General features: G+C 47.4%; 1 protein-coding gene across 9 annotated transcripts in view; it reads left to right on the top strand.

Annotated features, from left to right (window-relative positions):
- UBR5 (ubiquitin protein ligase E3 component n-recognin 5) overlaps positions 1–17,074 on the top strand; it is a 2,447,509-nt gene that overhangs the window by 783,684 nt on the left and 1,646,751 nt on the right. For all 9 annotated transcript variants that reach the window (XM_069621460.1, XM_069621458.1, XM_069621459.1 and 6 more), the window contains one exon: positions 16,021–16,172. In XM_069621460.1, coding sequence (XP_069477561.1) covers positions 16,021–16,172 — 152 coding nt within the window. The remainder of the gene's footprint in view (positions 1–16,020; positions 16,173–17,074) is intronic.

Raw genomic sequence — 17,074 nt, 5'->3', positions numbered from 1 at the left:
ATGCAGGACGCAGATGCCAAAGATTTTCCGAAGCAGCACAGCTGTGGACATTACCTGTCATAGATATGGAATACGTCGTCGGTCCATCCCATCGAAAGAACGTTACCAGGTAAGAAAGTGACTTGTTCATCTTAATAACTTTCCTGAAGGCCATATGATTAGAGAGTTTTAGGGAGGTAGGAAGTTCATTCCGTAGTCTGGCAGCGACTATAGAGAAGGCTCTACCTTTCCTTGTGCAACGGTAGGGGGGCACGATGAGCAGATTGGCCGAGCAGAGTTAACGATTCTGGTAGTATTGTGTAAATTTGACCTGTAAGAATTCTGCACCTAGATCGTGAGTGGCTCGACTAGGCATAGAGCCTTGAATCTAATGTGCTGATCAACAGGCAGCCAGTGTAATAATCGCAGGACCAGGATATGTGGACTCCGTACTGAGTGCCAGTTGCCATCCGAGCCGCCAGGTTTTGCAGACATTGCAGTCTTTGGATAAGCCCCTTTGGTTGGCCTAAATACAAAGAGTTGCAGTGGCCCAACCGGGATAATATCAGTGCCGCTACCACAGGAGGGAATAGGGGCGCAGGAATTAAAGGGAGAACCCTTTTCAAAATTCTCAGCTGGAAATGTCGCGCCTGACATACAGTCGTGGCTTGATTAGCCATAGAAGGGGAAGCCAAAAGGACTACACCCACATTTTTACTTTACTCACCGGGTTCAAGAGAACACCAAGAGAGGGGGGTCAAAAAGAGGAGATCCAAAGTGAGGGATCAGGGGGACACCCAACCACCAGGACCTCCGTCTTGTTTCCGTTCAGTTTGAGCCAATTGTGGTTCATCCATATGCCCACAGCCGCCAGGCAGCCTCGACGACATCTGTCTTGTCGAGATCTAACCGGATCAGGATCCGAGTGTCGGCGTACGAGTAGCACCTGACGCCGTAGGAACGGATGAGATACACAAGTGCCCAAATAATGTATAAATAGAATCTGAGACAAGGATGAGCCCTCCGGGATACCACACGTGAGAAGACAGGGGGCTGATAGAAAAGGTGGCATGGAGAGCGTCTGGGTCCAATCCGCCAGGAACGAGGTGAACCAGGCTAGTACTTGGCCAGATATTCCTATCCGGGTCAATCGTGACAACAGGATGGGGTGGTCGACAGTGTCGAACGCTGTAGACAGATCTAACTATCAGGGCTCCAACCCCCCCTGAGTCTACCAGCCTAGACATATCGTCATGGATGGCGACCAGTACACACTCCGTACCTCTACCATGCCTGAAACCGGCTTGTGCTTGGTCGAGGAGATGAGAATATTCAAGAAATGATGAGAGAAGGGGTGATACCAAAGATTCAACTAATTTAGAGAGAAAGGGAAGAAGGGAGATGTGATGAAAGTTAGCCAGAACAGTGGGGTCAAGTGATGGCTTTTTTAAGAGAGGGACGACTCTAGCCGCTTTCAGTTCAGGCAGGACCAGACCAGATTGACATGAGTTATTCACAGCTGCTGTGAGTATTGTCAAGAGATCTGGTGAGAGTAACTTCATGATATCAATCGGAATGGCATCTGTAGGGGAACAGGATTTAATCTTTTGAATTGCTGCTAGAACAGTCTCCTCTGAAAACATAGAGAAGGAAGACCATTCAGTAAGTTCAGCTGTGTGATTGAGACGATCAGGGCAGTTCGTATTGTTTGAAGGGATAGTTGCCGCGCTTGCAGTAGTGCAGCGACTATCTCCAATCTTTGTTATGAAAAATTGGGATAGGTTGTCGCATAACTCTTGCGTAGGTCGACTCTGCCTCTTGTCCCAGAACCCTTGCCTTTTTAAGCAGGTTTCTCCCATTCATGCACAGCCTAGGCTGTCATTCACACAGCAGGGTGTCTGTCCTGAAAGGACAGCCAGCCAGCCAATCAGGACTGCTTGCATTCAGGCACTCCTAGAGACAAAGGACACAGGAGTTTCGGGAACCTCCCTCACAGCCTGCCTTTCCAGAGACACTGGAGCCAGAGGCTGGTTTCAGGATTAAAGACTGCCAAAGGTAAAACAAACAAAGGGCTCAAACCTGACTTGACATGCAAAGTAAAAAACAAGAAAGACCTTACACACGTAAAATGGCAAAAAAAGACGACCTGGGCCAATTTGACAAAAATTGTCACCCTTGGGTGCTATACTACAGCTGAGGATTCAGCCTGTGGTAGAAAAGCACAATGGTTAATTAAACCACTGCCACCAGCCATTTTAAAGTAGTGAGGGTAACATAACAAATGTTACATGAGAATGTAGGATAAGGGGCTACTAGGTGTTAGGCAAAATTGTATGCAGTACCCTTTGGGTACACTACAACAACCCTACCTCCTGGCAATAGGTTCCCAACCTTTGGTATAAGACTGTACTACACAGGTTGGTAGCGTGTTGAGCAACCAAGCTTATCTCAAGATGGGTCAGTGCGAGCTGTAGGGGAGTCACAGAGATTCAGTGATTAAACAGTTATTAATTTATTTAACAGTCAGAGTAAGCCTTCTTCCGAAGGGGGCATTATAATAACACACAAATACACTCCAGAATACACACACTTAAGATTTCTAAATCAGTAAGTACCCCTTTGAAATGACACAAAGACACTTCCTACACCCTCAGGTTACTTTGATAACTAAGACACTGTAGACATTAATATGCTACTGTTGGCATTCAGAATCAGACGGAAGAGTTTGGCAAAGGAAACGATTGTTGGTACAGAATAAGAGATCACACAAATATTCTGAAGCAGGTAAGTACTTTTGGTAACCCCCAATGCAAAGCCAGTTTACCCCATACTGGAAGGAAGACCCAAACACAATATCAGAGGGAAGAAGAGTCACTCAGGGAGCCAGTCTAGGTCAAAGTCAATTGGGCAAAAGTCTAGGTGAGCTGAAGCACTACTTGCAGGTAAGTAAGTCTTGCACAATGTTTTAGAAGACTTCAAAGAATTCAAAGCAGGGCCTCAAGCTGCTTAGGCTTGTGAAGTAAAGAAGCTTTCAACAACTCTACAGAGTAACCACAACACGTCTCACCAACAGAGAACAGGTGCAGTTACACAACAAGAGGCAAGTTCTCTTAGACTGTACAGTACCTTTAGGTTGAAGAAAAAGGGCAGCAGATGACTTCAGTACCTGTGCAGCTCTGCATATCCTGGTGTTCCAGGACCTCAGTCGTGGGGACAAGAGGGAGGATGTCTGCACTGACCACAACCGGCAATCTTCAAACAAGTGGCACTTCAGTGTTTCAGCTCCTCGCATCTACCGCAAATAGCAACACTGCAGTTCCTGGCTGTCGAGATGGGCTTTCCTTGCATCTGGGGTCCAGCACTCTGAGGAGGCTCAGACTCGGTCAGTCTTGCTTCCTGGGAGTCCGGAGGATCTTCCTGGAGCTCTTGGCCAGCTTAAAAGCAACACACACAATCTGGTGTTCCTCTCCTTGGCTATTTGGGTCCAGCGGCAACTGCAGTGGAATTTCAACAGCTCCGAGAGGATGTCAGGTGGCTTACTTTGGAGTTGATTGGTTGCACCAACTCAAGGGGAGAATTCGTCCTTGTAGGGACCTCTCTGTCGACAAGTGCAAGTAAAGTCCATTTCACTACACTGCTATTGCAAACAGTAATTTATCCAAGACAAGGTATTTAAACCTTTTGGGAAATCTGAAAGACTTCCCTGTGCCACTGCACTGAAGGTGCTGTGTGACACAATGTAAAAGATTATGCCTATGAAGTTTGTCAGACTCCACAACCAAAAGAAACAGAGTTTAAATCACATTAAAACTACATGAGAGAGTGGAAAAAAAGGCTCTCATCCTCTCCAGGTGAAAAATCAAAGTCCTAGTGTCCAAAGGAGCTTGGGGGTCTCTAAGGTAGAGAGGAAATGGCACATTTCTGAGAATTCTCCCTATCAATGGGTAACAATTCCTCCCCCAGCACTCCACATATGATGGGGATGTTCTGGACCTACAAAGAGAAAAGTAAGTAAAGCCGATTTCACTTTAGTATTCTTGGGAGCAGTAGTTCACACAAGACAAGATATTTAAAACTTTTGGAGGAATTTGAAGGATTTGTCTGTGATACTGCACTGAAGGTGCTGTCACCATACAAAAATATGCCTATGGAGTTTGACTCCAAAAATAGCAGAAATCTACAATCCAAATCTGGTCGAAACACATGAGAGAGAGTGAGCAAAAGGTCTCACCCACTCTAGGGTTAAAATTGAAAAGTCCTCAAGTCCAGCAAAAGATCTTTGGGTCTGTAAGGTTGAAGAGAATTGGCACAAATGAGAATTCTCACCAACAGTGGCCATCAACTCGGCTGGGCGGGTTGGTGAGATCCAGGTCCTTTTCTACTAGTCAGTTTGTACTCGGAAGCTCCAATTAGTTTTTAAGAGCTTCTCTAATTCGACGTTTGTGCCGCGGGTGAGGTTAGAGCTTTGAGGATACTCTATTGATAGAAACTTTAGCTTGAGCCGAATGGTCAAATGCTTTCGGCCCTTGTATCCATGCGGCCCCAGACCTACATATTTCAGGACAGCTCTTAAAGGCCATTCTACACGATCGAATGCCTTTTCCGCGTCTACTGATAATAGCAGAGGATCATCGCCTGCTTCACGGAGTGTGGCGATAAGATCTAGGGTCTTTCTAATGTTATCCGCCCCTTGCCTACTCCTCACATATCCTACTTGGTTGGAATGAACTTGTTGGGGAAGGACTAGAGCTAGACGGGCAGCTAGAATACTGGCGTAGATTTTGGCATCCACATTTATTAGGGAGATTGGCCGGTATGATGCGCATTTTGAGGAGTCCCTACCTTCCTTGGGGTTGACTATGATTATAAATTCGGTAAAGGACCTAGGGGGGCTGTCCATACACTAAGATTGAATTAAACAGCTTAGTTAGGAATGGGGAGAGAATATTGGAATTGGCTTTGTAAAAGGCTGGTGTGTATCCGTCTTGCCCTGGTGCAGAGCCCGCTTTAAGGGCAGAGATGGCTGTCTGCACTTCTATTGCGGTGATCGGGGCGTTGAGCATGTTTAAGTGTTCTTTGACAATGGGTGGACTGGGAAGGGTAGCTAGGTATTCCTCGATTGTCGAGGGAGTACTGCTGTCCTCGGCTGAGTGTAGCTTGGAGTAGTATCTAGAAAAACGATCGACAATCTCTTGCGGGTTTGTGAGAAGGGGCACCAGACTCGTCATTACTTTTGAATACTGCTCTGTCCGCTCTCTGCTTTCGGAGCCTGTTGGCCAGCATCGTATGGGCCTTATCTCCCCTCTCAAAGAACTTTTGCTTGAGATATTTGAGCTGTGTGAGTGCAATGCCGTTCCGTTCCATATGTCCCTTAGTTCCTCCCTCATCTGTTTGATTGTTGACTGTGTCTTCATTGCTGGTGGTGGGGAGCTCCCTCAAGGTTTTTTCCAGCTGAATGATGCCTACTCTCAGCTCTCCTTCCCTGAGTAGCCTAAGTCTCTTCTTGGCCGCCCCTCTGATATTAAGATCCCCCTTATTGTGGCCTCCCCAGCTTCCCAGACCGTATTCAGTGACATTCCATTTGTTTCCTTGGTTTCGAAATAGTCTCTGATGGCTTTGGAGAGGGTTTCTTTAAATATTGGATCGCTACACAAAACATCGTTTCGCTGCCACCTACAATCGGGAGCTGGCAGGGGCCCCCCCAAGTCTAGGTCTAGTGTGCATAAATCGTGGTCTGACCAAGCTACTACTTGGATGGATGTGCTTATGATATCTCTTTCGTTTTCTGCACCCACCAGGAGATAATCGATTCTCGAATGTGCGCTGTGGTGGAAAAAAAAATGGAAAGGACCTTCCCTCTGGATGTGCCGTGCACCAGGTGTCTATTAGGTGGTGTTCCCTTAACTGGTCAAGGAATCTGTTTCCTTGGAGGCTGCTTGGGGGGAGAGTGTTTTGTTGTAGCGGGTGCCAATCACTCCTCGGCCTGCCGCCACATTAAAATCGCCTCCACAAATCAGTGTGCCTTCTCTCCAATTGTCTAGGAAGTCAAACAGTGGCTCAAAGAAGTCAGACTATCCCTGGTTGGGCACGTAGGCAGAGTAGTGTGTGATGGGGCGTGTCCTCAATTCACCCTGGAGTGCTACGCATCACCCCAGGGAAACTTTATACACGTGTTCTATTTGAACCTCCAAGGATTTTCTTAACAGGATGCCTACTCCGCCCTTCTTTCTGGGGGCCAGATTCCCAAATCGCTTCCCCGATCCCTCTTCCTGGAATCCTCCTCTCTCCCCTACTAGTGTATTTTGACTCTTGTATAAAAAGGATATCAGGTTTGGATTAGTCAAACTGTCGCGCTAACATTGACCTTATTTGCTGGGAGTTGAGGTCCTTTACCTTCAGGGAACCGGAGACAATGCCATCAGACCGAGCCATATCTACCGGAGTGAGTAAAAACTACTGCCCCATTGCTTCATGTGTTGCATAATGTTTGGCCCCTCCAACGCGGTGAGGCAGTGCATTGGTCTAAGTGTTGCAGGGTGTGTGCGCGAAATCTTAATTTGGTTGAGACTCTGTCTTGAGTGAATGAGTTCCCCCTCCCCTTGCCCTCTGGATGAGATGCTACCGAGAGCATTCTCGCTTGATAAAGAAAAAAGACGCCCTAGATCAAGAAGGGCCACTTCGGGAGGGCCCCTCTTTGAGCCTTAACGAGAACTGTAACATTACCTCTTCGAGCCTTAATGAGAACTGTAACATTAGTGCTAGGAGAAGATAGTATGTGTATGACTAATATGCAGTGTCAACTGAAAAACCTTGAGGTTAACACAACTTCCCATTCGTTCCTTACAACAGCCGGCAAACCGAACCATAACTTTGCAGTGGCTTATTTGAAACAAGACCAGGCTCCACTACATCGCGCAGTTGATAGACGCAGTGCAGTTCTCTTAGGGTGTGTTTAAACATTTATATTTCCATTTCAATTGTGATCAGTGCCATCTTGGGGACTTGCTGATAGATTCACGACGTGGACCTGCAGGCTCTCTCCGACTTTGTTTCTGAGCCTGTTGCAGGGTTTTGGAGGTGTCGGTGGGCTTGCTCCGCCTCGTCTTCAGTGGTGATCCTGAAGTCCTCTCTGTTGTATTCCAAGGTGAGGGAAAAGGGATGGCCCCATCGGTACCTCACCCCCTTTTCCTGTAGCCGACCAGTTAGGGGATGACATCCTCTTCTTTTCGCCAGTGTCCTAGCCGAAAGAGCTTGATAGAGCTTTATTTTTGACCCTCAAAATTCTATTGCATCTTTCTCTTGCCTTCTGCAAAATGTCCTGTCTCTGGGTGTAGTAATGGCATTTGATGAGGATCGATCGGGGACCTTTCGGCGGGCCGCATGGTCTGTGGATTCTGTCAAACTCGAGCTCGGGGGGAGTGGGGGGGGGGTTTTCGTGTCGCTGTATAAAGTCAAGGATTTCACTTTGCTTTCCAGGCCAGAGGGGGACTCGCCCTGTTCTTCGTCTAACCCTATTAAGCAAATTTTAGATCGCCGCTCTCGGTTTTCTAGGTCGCCGATTTTGGATTCCATGTCTCGTTCTTTTTGTTCCAAGTCTAGGAGTCTGGCTTCATATTGCATGTTGGCAATGTCTCCTGATTGTTGGTTGTTCTCGACTGCCTCCAAACGGTCCTCCATTTTAGCCATTTTTGTTTGTAGGTTGGAAACTGTTTCTGTGAGACTATTTTCATGGACCTGATTTATCCGAGAAGAAGGCAAATATAAGATTTTTTGCACTATCGCAATAGTTGCCTGGAATGTCAGATGAGCTTTCCACTTCATCTGCTTCCATATTTGTATTTGTGTGGCTAAACTTCTGTAGGGCGGCCAGGGTGCACAGGGTCCATCCTTGTCCCTAGTGGAGCCCTTGGACTCCTGTTAGGGGGACAGCAAAACCAACTGACCGGGGAGTTGTGCCTCTCTTGCCTTATGCTGCTGTGCTTGTTTTTTGTTTATTGTGCGCGCCGGACCCGGAGGTATCGGGGCACAGGTGAAAAGAGAGCTTACAGCTTGGTTACAGATGTTACAGAGCAAAAGGTAAAAACAACTTTCCTCAGGCTAACAGGATGAAGGTAAGACAGTATAGTACATGTTGAGCGGCATGCAAAGGTGGACACCATGTCGTCATTAGCAGGCGTTTACATATTGGCAAATCAATATCAGAGGTACATTACATGCAGGCAGGGCTAAGTTAGCACGGTAGGAGAGTGTAGGTTCCATATCTTTCTCAATGAGCCATTTAGTTGCGTTCTTTTTACTCTTTGGTAAGGTGGATGAATTTTCTTCTACCACTGTGTGGAAGATTCACAGTACGGTGCGTTGGCACCAATGTCCTTATTTGCTTTGCCTGTGCCCCCTACGGCCTCTCCTCATGTTGTCTTAACCACCCTTCATAGTACCTCTGCTGGACTCCCATTCCCTACCCCCCGCCCCCCGGAGCGGGGGCGGTTAAACACAGTGCAGCAACTTTGGGGTGCTGTAGGTTATCTCCCTTGTTGGGGCACTGTAAGTGGTGTTGGTGCACGTGCCGGTGCCTGGGTGGCAGCTTTTTGCACGTGTGTATAGTGGCAAGCTGCCAGGGCCTTTGGGTTCAGGGGTGAGGCTGGGAGCAGTTCTTACGGTGGTGGGTGTGAAATCCTGGCCCCAAGCTCTTTAGATTACACCTGCGCCCTGCTGTGTCTTGTGGGTTGTATCTCCCTGGGTGCCAAGGTTGGTCTCCTTTGGGCCCGGCAAGAAGCTGACGTTGTTTGGGGGCTAGGGTGTGGGTCCCGAGATGTGGATGATTGGGAGGAGGGGCTCCCTATTCCTGATCGGGGAGGGACTGCAGTCACAATGGGCAGAAAAAGTGCCGATATGCACTGATGTTCATTAGACTGCGCAGTCCCCCCCGATGGGCCACCACTGTTTCCGAGGATCGGGGAGAGAGGCCTCCTCTGCAGGTGAACCTGGGTGAAGGTGGCTCACAACCCACTGCCCCAGGCAGTGGAGCGGAGGAGAGGCCCACCCCTCCACACGTTTCCTCACGGATAGGGAGCTCAGAGTGGCCACAGCACTGTGGGGGCCTAGGCGGGGCCCAGCGGAGGGCAGGAGAGGGGTCACGTTCGTGCAGCTGCTGGTAGCCTACCTCCGCTCGGCCACCCGTGCCCCTGCTCGGCCACCCGTGCCCCCGCTCGTACCTTAAGTGAGCACACGACCCGGCAGGGAAAGTGAGGATGGCGACAGGCTGCGGCGAGTGAGGGCTTGCCCCCTTCTACTTCAGTGTGCCGTCAGGAGCTGGAGCGCACCTGCGCTTAATGCCGTTTCTCGCTCTGCCCGCCAGTGCAGCCATGCGAGACTCAGTTGTAGAATCCGCCGTGATCTCAGGAGCATGTAGTGTGCGCGCCACAGGCGCCATCTTCCCTTCCCAGCCTTCACTCTTCACTTGTACGGCCACGGAGGGTCTCACGGCAAACCGGATTTCTTCCTTGTAGCTGTGCGGTTCGTGGTGCTGCTGCCTCTGCTGGTGCTCAGTCGTTTACTAGTGCTGCTAGTTCCTCAATCAGTCGATTATCTCTCCCAGCACTGCCACACATTTGACATGTTTCGGGCTCGAAGAGGGAGACGGTGGTTTATGCGACCATCACATCTGCGCCCCCCCTGGTGGTCTCCTTGGATTTATACTTTTTAATGAACCAAAACGCAAAAATGGCCATGCCACAAAGTCTTTGGTTCTGTCCTTTGGCCATTTTGTCCCTTTGCTTTCTCCCAGGTAGAGTGAACCGGGTATTCCTTCTTTGGGCATGCAGCCTCCTGCGAAAACTGCATCTTAAACGGGCACGTTTGCTAGTGGCCAGGAAGAGGGTTGGGACTGTCTGGTCCCAATCCACACTACTGGTGCCAGTATGTCTGGTATGCCTGAATGACTGGAACCACTGTGGGTGTTAGGCAAGATTGTATGCAGTACCCTATGGCAGACTGCGCCACCCTTGTCCTCTTGACAATAGTTAACCCAACCTTTTGGTATAAGCATGTACTACACAAATTGATAGTGACTGAGCAGCCAGGCTTATCTCAAGAGGGGTCAATGTGAGATGTAGGGTTGTAACATAGAGATTCAAGTATCCAAATACACACTCAAGGTTTCTTGATTAAACAATTATTTATTTATAAAAGTCAGTTTAAATAAGCCGCCTTCAGAATGGAGCAATATATGTAACACAACATATACTTCAAAAATACACACTCAGTTTCAATACATCAGTAGATACCCATTTGGGATGGCACACAGAAGCTTCCTACACCTTGAGGTAACTTAAATAACTAGGACACTGTGGACATGGATGATTGGTACATATAGAGCAATTCTGAGTTTGGTGTCAAAAGGAAAATAATTAGGGAAGAAGACAAAGGTTAACAAATATTCTTCAGTAGGTAAGTACTTTTGAACCTCCAATGCAAAGTAAATTCACCCTTTCCCAGCTACACAAGTTATAGAATGTGACATTTGTTGAGGGATAGTTAAAGCACAAAGTCAGAGGATAGAAGAATGTTTCAAGGAGTCAGGACAGCCAATGTCAATTGAGCAAAGTCTAGGAGAGCTGAAGCACTTTTTGAAGGTAAGTAAAAACTCTTGCACAATGTTTTAGAAGTCTTTGTTGGAAACGATATCACTGTTGGGCCACAAGCTGGGAGGCTTGTGAGAGGCAAAGCTGCAAGCAACTCTGAAAAAGCAACCAAGACAAGTCTCAACTGAGAGCTAGCAAGGCTTCACAACATGAAGTAAGTACCCCTTAGTTTTACAGTATCTTAGGTCTGAAGAAATTGGTTCCAGCTGGCTTCAGTTCCTGTTGTAGGTCTGCAGATACTTTTGTTCCTGGGCCTCAGTCGTGGGGAAAAGAGGGAAGACATCTGGGGACTCCTGCACCACGAATGTAAGGTCGGCAGCAGCAATGGGCAAACTTCAGATCAGCGGCACTTCGCGGTTTCTGCTTCTCGCAAATAGCACCACCGCTGTACTTGGATATCCTTTTGGACTTTCCTCGCATCTGGTGTCTAGCACTCTGGCGAGGTGGCTCAGGCGTGGTAAGTCCTTTTTCATGGGTGTCCGGGGGATCTTCCTGGAGCTCGGGTCCGACTTAGACGACACTCGATTCTGGTGTTCCTCTCCCTGGCACTTCAGTTCCTGCAGCAGCAATGGAAGTACAGCCAGCTCCGAGAGGATTTCCAGATGAGTGCCTTGTGGTCGATTGGTGCTACCAACCCAAGGGGAGAAGTCATCCTTTGCAGGGCTTTCCTAGTCGAGGCGATTTCGGAACTTCAGCACTTCACAAACCCGCTACAATTGCCTTGCCCTCGTTTTTCGCTAAGGCGACTACGCCAGCAGAAAGAGCCCTGCATTCTCTGGACTTTAAGAAGACGCTGAAGTTTTATCTGACCTGTACTCAGGATTTAAGGCGTTCGAAACAGCTGTTTGTGGCATTTGGTCCCTCGAGCAAGGGACGATCCATTCCCAAGCAAGGACTTTCCCGTTGGGTCTTGTCCACTATTTCCTTTTGTCACGAGAAGGCTGGCAAGCCCTTGAGGGCACTCTTAAAGCCCATTCTACAAGGTCCACAGCATCGTTGGCAGCGCTCTGGGCTAGAATCCCGCTCATTGATGTTTGCCAGGCGGCTTCTTGGGCGGTGCTGCATACCTTCACCAGACATTGTCTAGGTCAGCAACATGTGGAAGATGCACAGGTGGGACGGGCGGTCCTTCAGCTGGTTATTTTATCATGCATGGTGTTGGATGTTGTTTGTTCTGTTCATGGTTGGTTTGCCTGTCATGCACCTCCAAGGGTGGTTCGTACTGCTGTGTAATCTATTCACAGCATGTGAATCCATGAAAGATCCAATGCTGGAGAAGGGAGTAGTTTCTTAACTGTAACTCCATTTCTCCAGCGTTGGCATCTTTCATGGATTCACATGAGCCCGCCGGCCTCCCCCTGCAGGCAAACCGGGTTTCCTCTACTTTGGAGGTTAAAATCGAAGGGAAGCAGCGGGGGTATTTATACCGTACGTCCTATTGGGTAGCCTAAAGCACCCAAAAAGGATGTTGATGGGTCACCAAGGTGTCTGTTTTCCATAGGAAAATGCCAGGTTCAAGTTACTGCCTGACTGGAAATATTCACACCATGTGAATCCATGAAAGATACCAACGCTGGAGAAATGGAGTTACAGGTAAGAAACTACTCCTTTCTCATTCATTCACAGCCCTAGGCTGTCAATCACACAACAGGGTGGCTGCCCTTCCCGGACAGCCAGCCGGCCAATCAGGACTGGTTTTGTTCAGGCACACCTAGAGAAAAAGGACAGGGGAGTTTCAGGACCTCCCTCACTTCCTGTCCTTCCAGACAAACTAGAGCCAGGGGCGGGCTTCACGGCTGAAGCCTGCCAAAGGCACAACACACAAAGGGTTCAAAGCTGTCTCAATTTACAGAGTAAAGGCCAAGAAAGACCTCACAAACAGAAAATAGCAAAAAAAAGAGGACGGGGACATTTTGACCAAATGGACTCCCATGGGTGCTGTACTGCAGCAGATAGTTCAGCCTGCGGTAACAAAGCACACTGGTAGTAAAAAGTAAACCACTGCCACCAGCTGTTTAAAGTAGTGAGGGTAACACATTTTACATGAGAAAGTAGGATAAGGGGCTACTAGATAACCTCGCAGCACTCCACATAAGATGGTGTGTGCTGGACCTACAAAGTAAAATGATAAGTAAGATCAATTTCACCTTAATATTGTTGGGAACAATAGTTCACCCAAGAAAAAGTATTTAAACCTTAAGAGAAATCCAAGGGATTTCTCAGTGACACTGCACTGCGGATGCTCTGTGTCAATATACAGAAAGCATATCGCTACAGAGTTTGTCAGACTCCCAAAACGGTGAAAACATAAAATCCTGGTCAAGGGAAAACACAAGCAGGAGTGAGAAAAAGGTCCCACTCACTCGGTGTTAGGAAGAAACCTGTGCAGTTCCCTCTGGGACCACTGCAAAAGATTTAAGTCTACAGGTGTTGGCAGTAAACCCACTTGGTAGCAGTCTGTACCACACAGATTCACTGTGGTAGCTGTGGCTGAGCAGTCAGACTTCCCTCAAGAAGAGTTAGGCAGTATACAGAGGATACATAATAGGTACCGAGGTCCAGTAGCACAAGCAAACACTGACCAGAGCTAGGTGTAAAAGTATAGACTTATTTATTAAAGGTACACTCATAAATTACACTAGCACAATAGAAAAGATAAGAAAGTCAAACACAGTTACTATTACTCATATGTACATCCCTAATCATTTGTTGGACAATTCTAAGTTAACCCCACTTATTTCCAAACAGAGGTGAGCGCTTAACGTTAGATGACACTCCAACAAGTATTACTAAAAGGGAGGGAAAAGGCAGAAATAAAGAGAGCAGTAAGGTAAAACACTCTTCACATAAGGTTAGCACAGACAGTCAATGGTGGAACAAGGAGAATTAGTTCGGGGCCCGTTTAGAGGGAGCCAGGCGAAAAATATGCCCAAGATCACACAATGTCATCAGTCTGTGCAGGTGAGAGAAAAAGGTTTTACTACGGTTCTGGAAAGTTTAGTTAGGGTGTCCCAGACCTACCCAGGTTCGAGAGCCGAGGGCTAAATCTACCCCGTACAATCGGTGGCAAGGGAGGCCGGGTGGAACACAGTACCTTTTAAAAGTGGAAAGGATCCTCCAGCGGTGGTAGTTGTTCCTGGTAGTGGGTGTAAGTCGCGCCGTCGTCCAGGGGAAGAGGTGATCCCGGCGTGGAGGAAAGCTGCAGATCGTTGCACTACCAGGGAAGAGACCAGCCGTGGAGTTTTCCGGTCACAAAGGATTTGTACCCCTCTTTCGCGGTTGAGGTAAAAAGTGGTATCCCGGTTGCCAGGGTGCTTGGCACAGGCAAGGCGGCCACGAGATGCTTCGGGACGGCGAAAAGAAGGCAGTAACTGGTTGTCCCCACCAGTTAAGGGAAGAAGACTCTCTGGCGGGAGATCTCCTCTGTCGTCGGGAAAAGTGGTGAGGCGGTTCTGCAGGGCTTCACCGGTGGTATCGTCTCGGCAGGTCGGCTCGGCTTCTCCCTCTTCGGCTTCTTAGGTCCTGTGGCGACTTCTGAAGTTCCAGTCCCCAAAGCCCTGCTTTTATGCAGCAAACCCCCATTCACCCAGCCTAGCTGTCACTCAAACATGCTAAGTGGTGAGCCGGCCGGCTCACCACTTGGGCCAATCAGGACGGAGTGCGACTTGAGTTTCCGTGGTAACTCAGTCCAGGGTGCCTAAATCCCCCTCCTAAGTACCCCAGACAGAGTGGCACCACTTTGGAGGGCTTCTGTGGAGAAGCCTGCCAAAAGTGGAACAAAGGGCTCCACTTTGGGTCAGAGTTACAGAGGTGAACACCAACGCCATTTTAGCATAAAGTTTTGGCAAAAAATACCAACCGGAGTTATAATAATAAAGAAATAACCCGGCGGTATGTTCAAGGCTACCGTAAATAAATAAATAAAGGTATTAGCCTAAAACAATGGGAAATCCCATAGGAAAATATTCGCGGTTGAATATAAAAAGTAGTTTCCACTGCCACCAGCCAAAACTCGATGAGGGGGGACGGAGACGTGCCCCCTCGACTAACAGACCCCGGGGCAATGGAATTGCCCCGCCCAGTACGTCCACAATATGATGGTTTGTACTGGTTCTGTTCAGGATTTGAGACTAGTAAAGTCAATGGTGACTTTACAGACCCTGGGAGACAGTAGTCAGTCCCAGGGTATGGAGTCTATATTGGGGGGGTCCCTAGGACACCCCTGGGTTACGGCACTGAGGGTGCTGTGTAACCCATCTCACAAAAACACATGAGGCCCTATGGAGTAAAAGACCCCATAGCCCATTCAACACAAGGCAAACCAAAGAAACACACGCCAAACATGTCCAAGAGTGAGGGTAAAAGAGTCTCACTCTTGGCAGGAGAAAAAAATAAACCCCAAAAATCCAGCAAAGCTGCTGGGGGACTCACTAGGTTAGGAAATTCAGCCTAAACAGAGAATTCTTCCTAACACTCGGGAATTAGAATTTAATAAGTACCAAGTCAAGTAAAACAACTGGTGGTCTCTAAGGTGGGATGAAATTAGCACAGAAATGAAAATTCTTGCTAACAGTACCGATCCGTGAGGTGAGGAGTCATTTTACCATTTACCATTTGTATAATACTTTGTTTTTTAATACTTTGTATTATATGGCTATGTACTTATTTGACCTGCTAAAGATCTGTATGTGTAATCTAATTAAGGAATACATTTTTCATTATATCAGTGTGGCGTATTTTCTAGTGATAATTGTGTGGACTAATTTTTGCATTGTATTTTATTACCCTACTTGAGAGTTGAGCCTTTTTTGCTCTATCAACGCTATTTACCCTTGAAAGTTATGTTTTTCTTTTCTTGTTAGTTGTTAGCCTCCCATTAAGGTCAGTTAGTGTTCATCTCTTAATAGAGTAGCAAAAAAGTCCTTAATTCTTGCACCCCACCCCCTCCAATAGAACTTAATTTTGCCCCACGTACCAGGGGTGCGAGTGTCCACAATCAGAAATGTTCCCCACATGTTTTAGGGCTGGTGTTGAAATAGCAAATCATACCCTCCTAGAATATCTTTTCAGCTTTTGAAGTAAGCTTTTTTAATTTTCTGAACCAACCACTCATTGGCAGAATATGAAGAGGAAGTGCTAATCTAAACAGATACAAGCACCAGAATGCCTGTCAGTAGGTAAACAAACTCTGTTGCATGTTTGTGTTTCCTATATCCGCACACTGACGGATGTTCAAGGTTTTTCACTATTTAATGAAGATACCCATAATGGAGAACTGGATGTACAAGTACCTAATCCTTAATGTTATCCTGAGCTAGATCCTCCATGGTGATGAATAAGGACATTTGAAACAGGTTATCTAGTTGTAAATAACATGCCATTTTATTTTTGTTTACAGTTTGCGTCTTCGGGAGATGATGAGGCGCTCTTTGCGAGCTGCAGGTTTGGGTAGACATGAAGCTGGAGCTTCTACCAATGATCACCAAGACCCTGTGTCTCCACCCATAGCGCCTCCAAGTTGGGTTCCTGACCCTCCAGCTATGGATCCCGGTATGATGTTTTTCTCATATGATGTGTACATAAGATTTTATATATGTGCAATTACATAGTATTGGGTGGTATGTTATTGAATTTAATGTTTGTTACTTGGCTTTTTTAGTGATGACCTCTTAAACATAATGTTATGTTTATTATAGACCTAAATAAAGTCCTTTTGTATCAGGTCTGCTAAAGATTGTTCTTTTGCCACTTTCCTTATATTGACGACATTGAAACCCCCAGCTATTTGCCATGTCTTGAGCTGTTGCCAAACTTTGGAGGAAAGTCTTGGGAAAGATTTCCTTTTTGCAACTTTCTCTCCATAGTTTCCTATGGAACCCCATTCTTTTTGCTCCGTTTATGATCCTGTCCCGACTATTTGAAGGGAAGTAAAGCCTTCAGCTTCACTTTCTCTGCTTTTTGCTCACATGTTATGGATTGGGAAACTGACCAGTCCTTCAGATTAACAGCACTTCATCATTGTTTCTTTTGAGCATTTTTAACATTTCATGCAGCATCTTGCAATGCAGTGCTAGGGGGATACTTTTGTATCAGATTACGTGCAGTGTTTCTGGACCGCAGCACTACAAGAGAGTATTGGTAACAGTGGATACTATGCTACCGTTGCTTGGAAACCCTGGCACAAAAATGCCAGTGGGAAAACCATGCTGGTAACTCCGGCACCGCTGAGAAGGCGTTAACCATTCCCAGGGTGTGGAGGACCAGGCTACAGGTGCACCAATCCACCCAGATGCACACAATGAGCACAGGGACTGCGGAAAAGGACCACACCCATACCACACACTTCCCAACACAGCCATGCTGCCTCGTGTGGCAGCATTCCTAGACCTGGAGGTCCTTCATGCAGGAATGCAGCTCTATTGGCAGGAGCTGCTTCAGTGGCAACAGGCCGA

The sequence above is a fragment of the Ambystoma mexicanum genome, chromosome 5q (assembly GCF_040938575.1).
Source record: "Ambystoma mexicanum isolate Mex_15411 chromosome 5q, UKY_AmexF1_1, whole genome shotgun sequence".
Classification (NCBI taxonomy): domain Eukaryota; kingdom Metazoa; phylum Chordata; class Amphibia; order Caudata; family Ambystomatidae; genus Ambystoma; species Ambystoma mexicanum.
The sequence above is the reverse complement of the archived record's forward strand: the minus strand, read 5'-3'. Positions and strand labels throughout refer to the sequence as shown.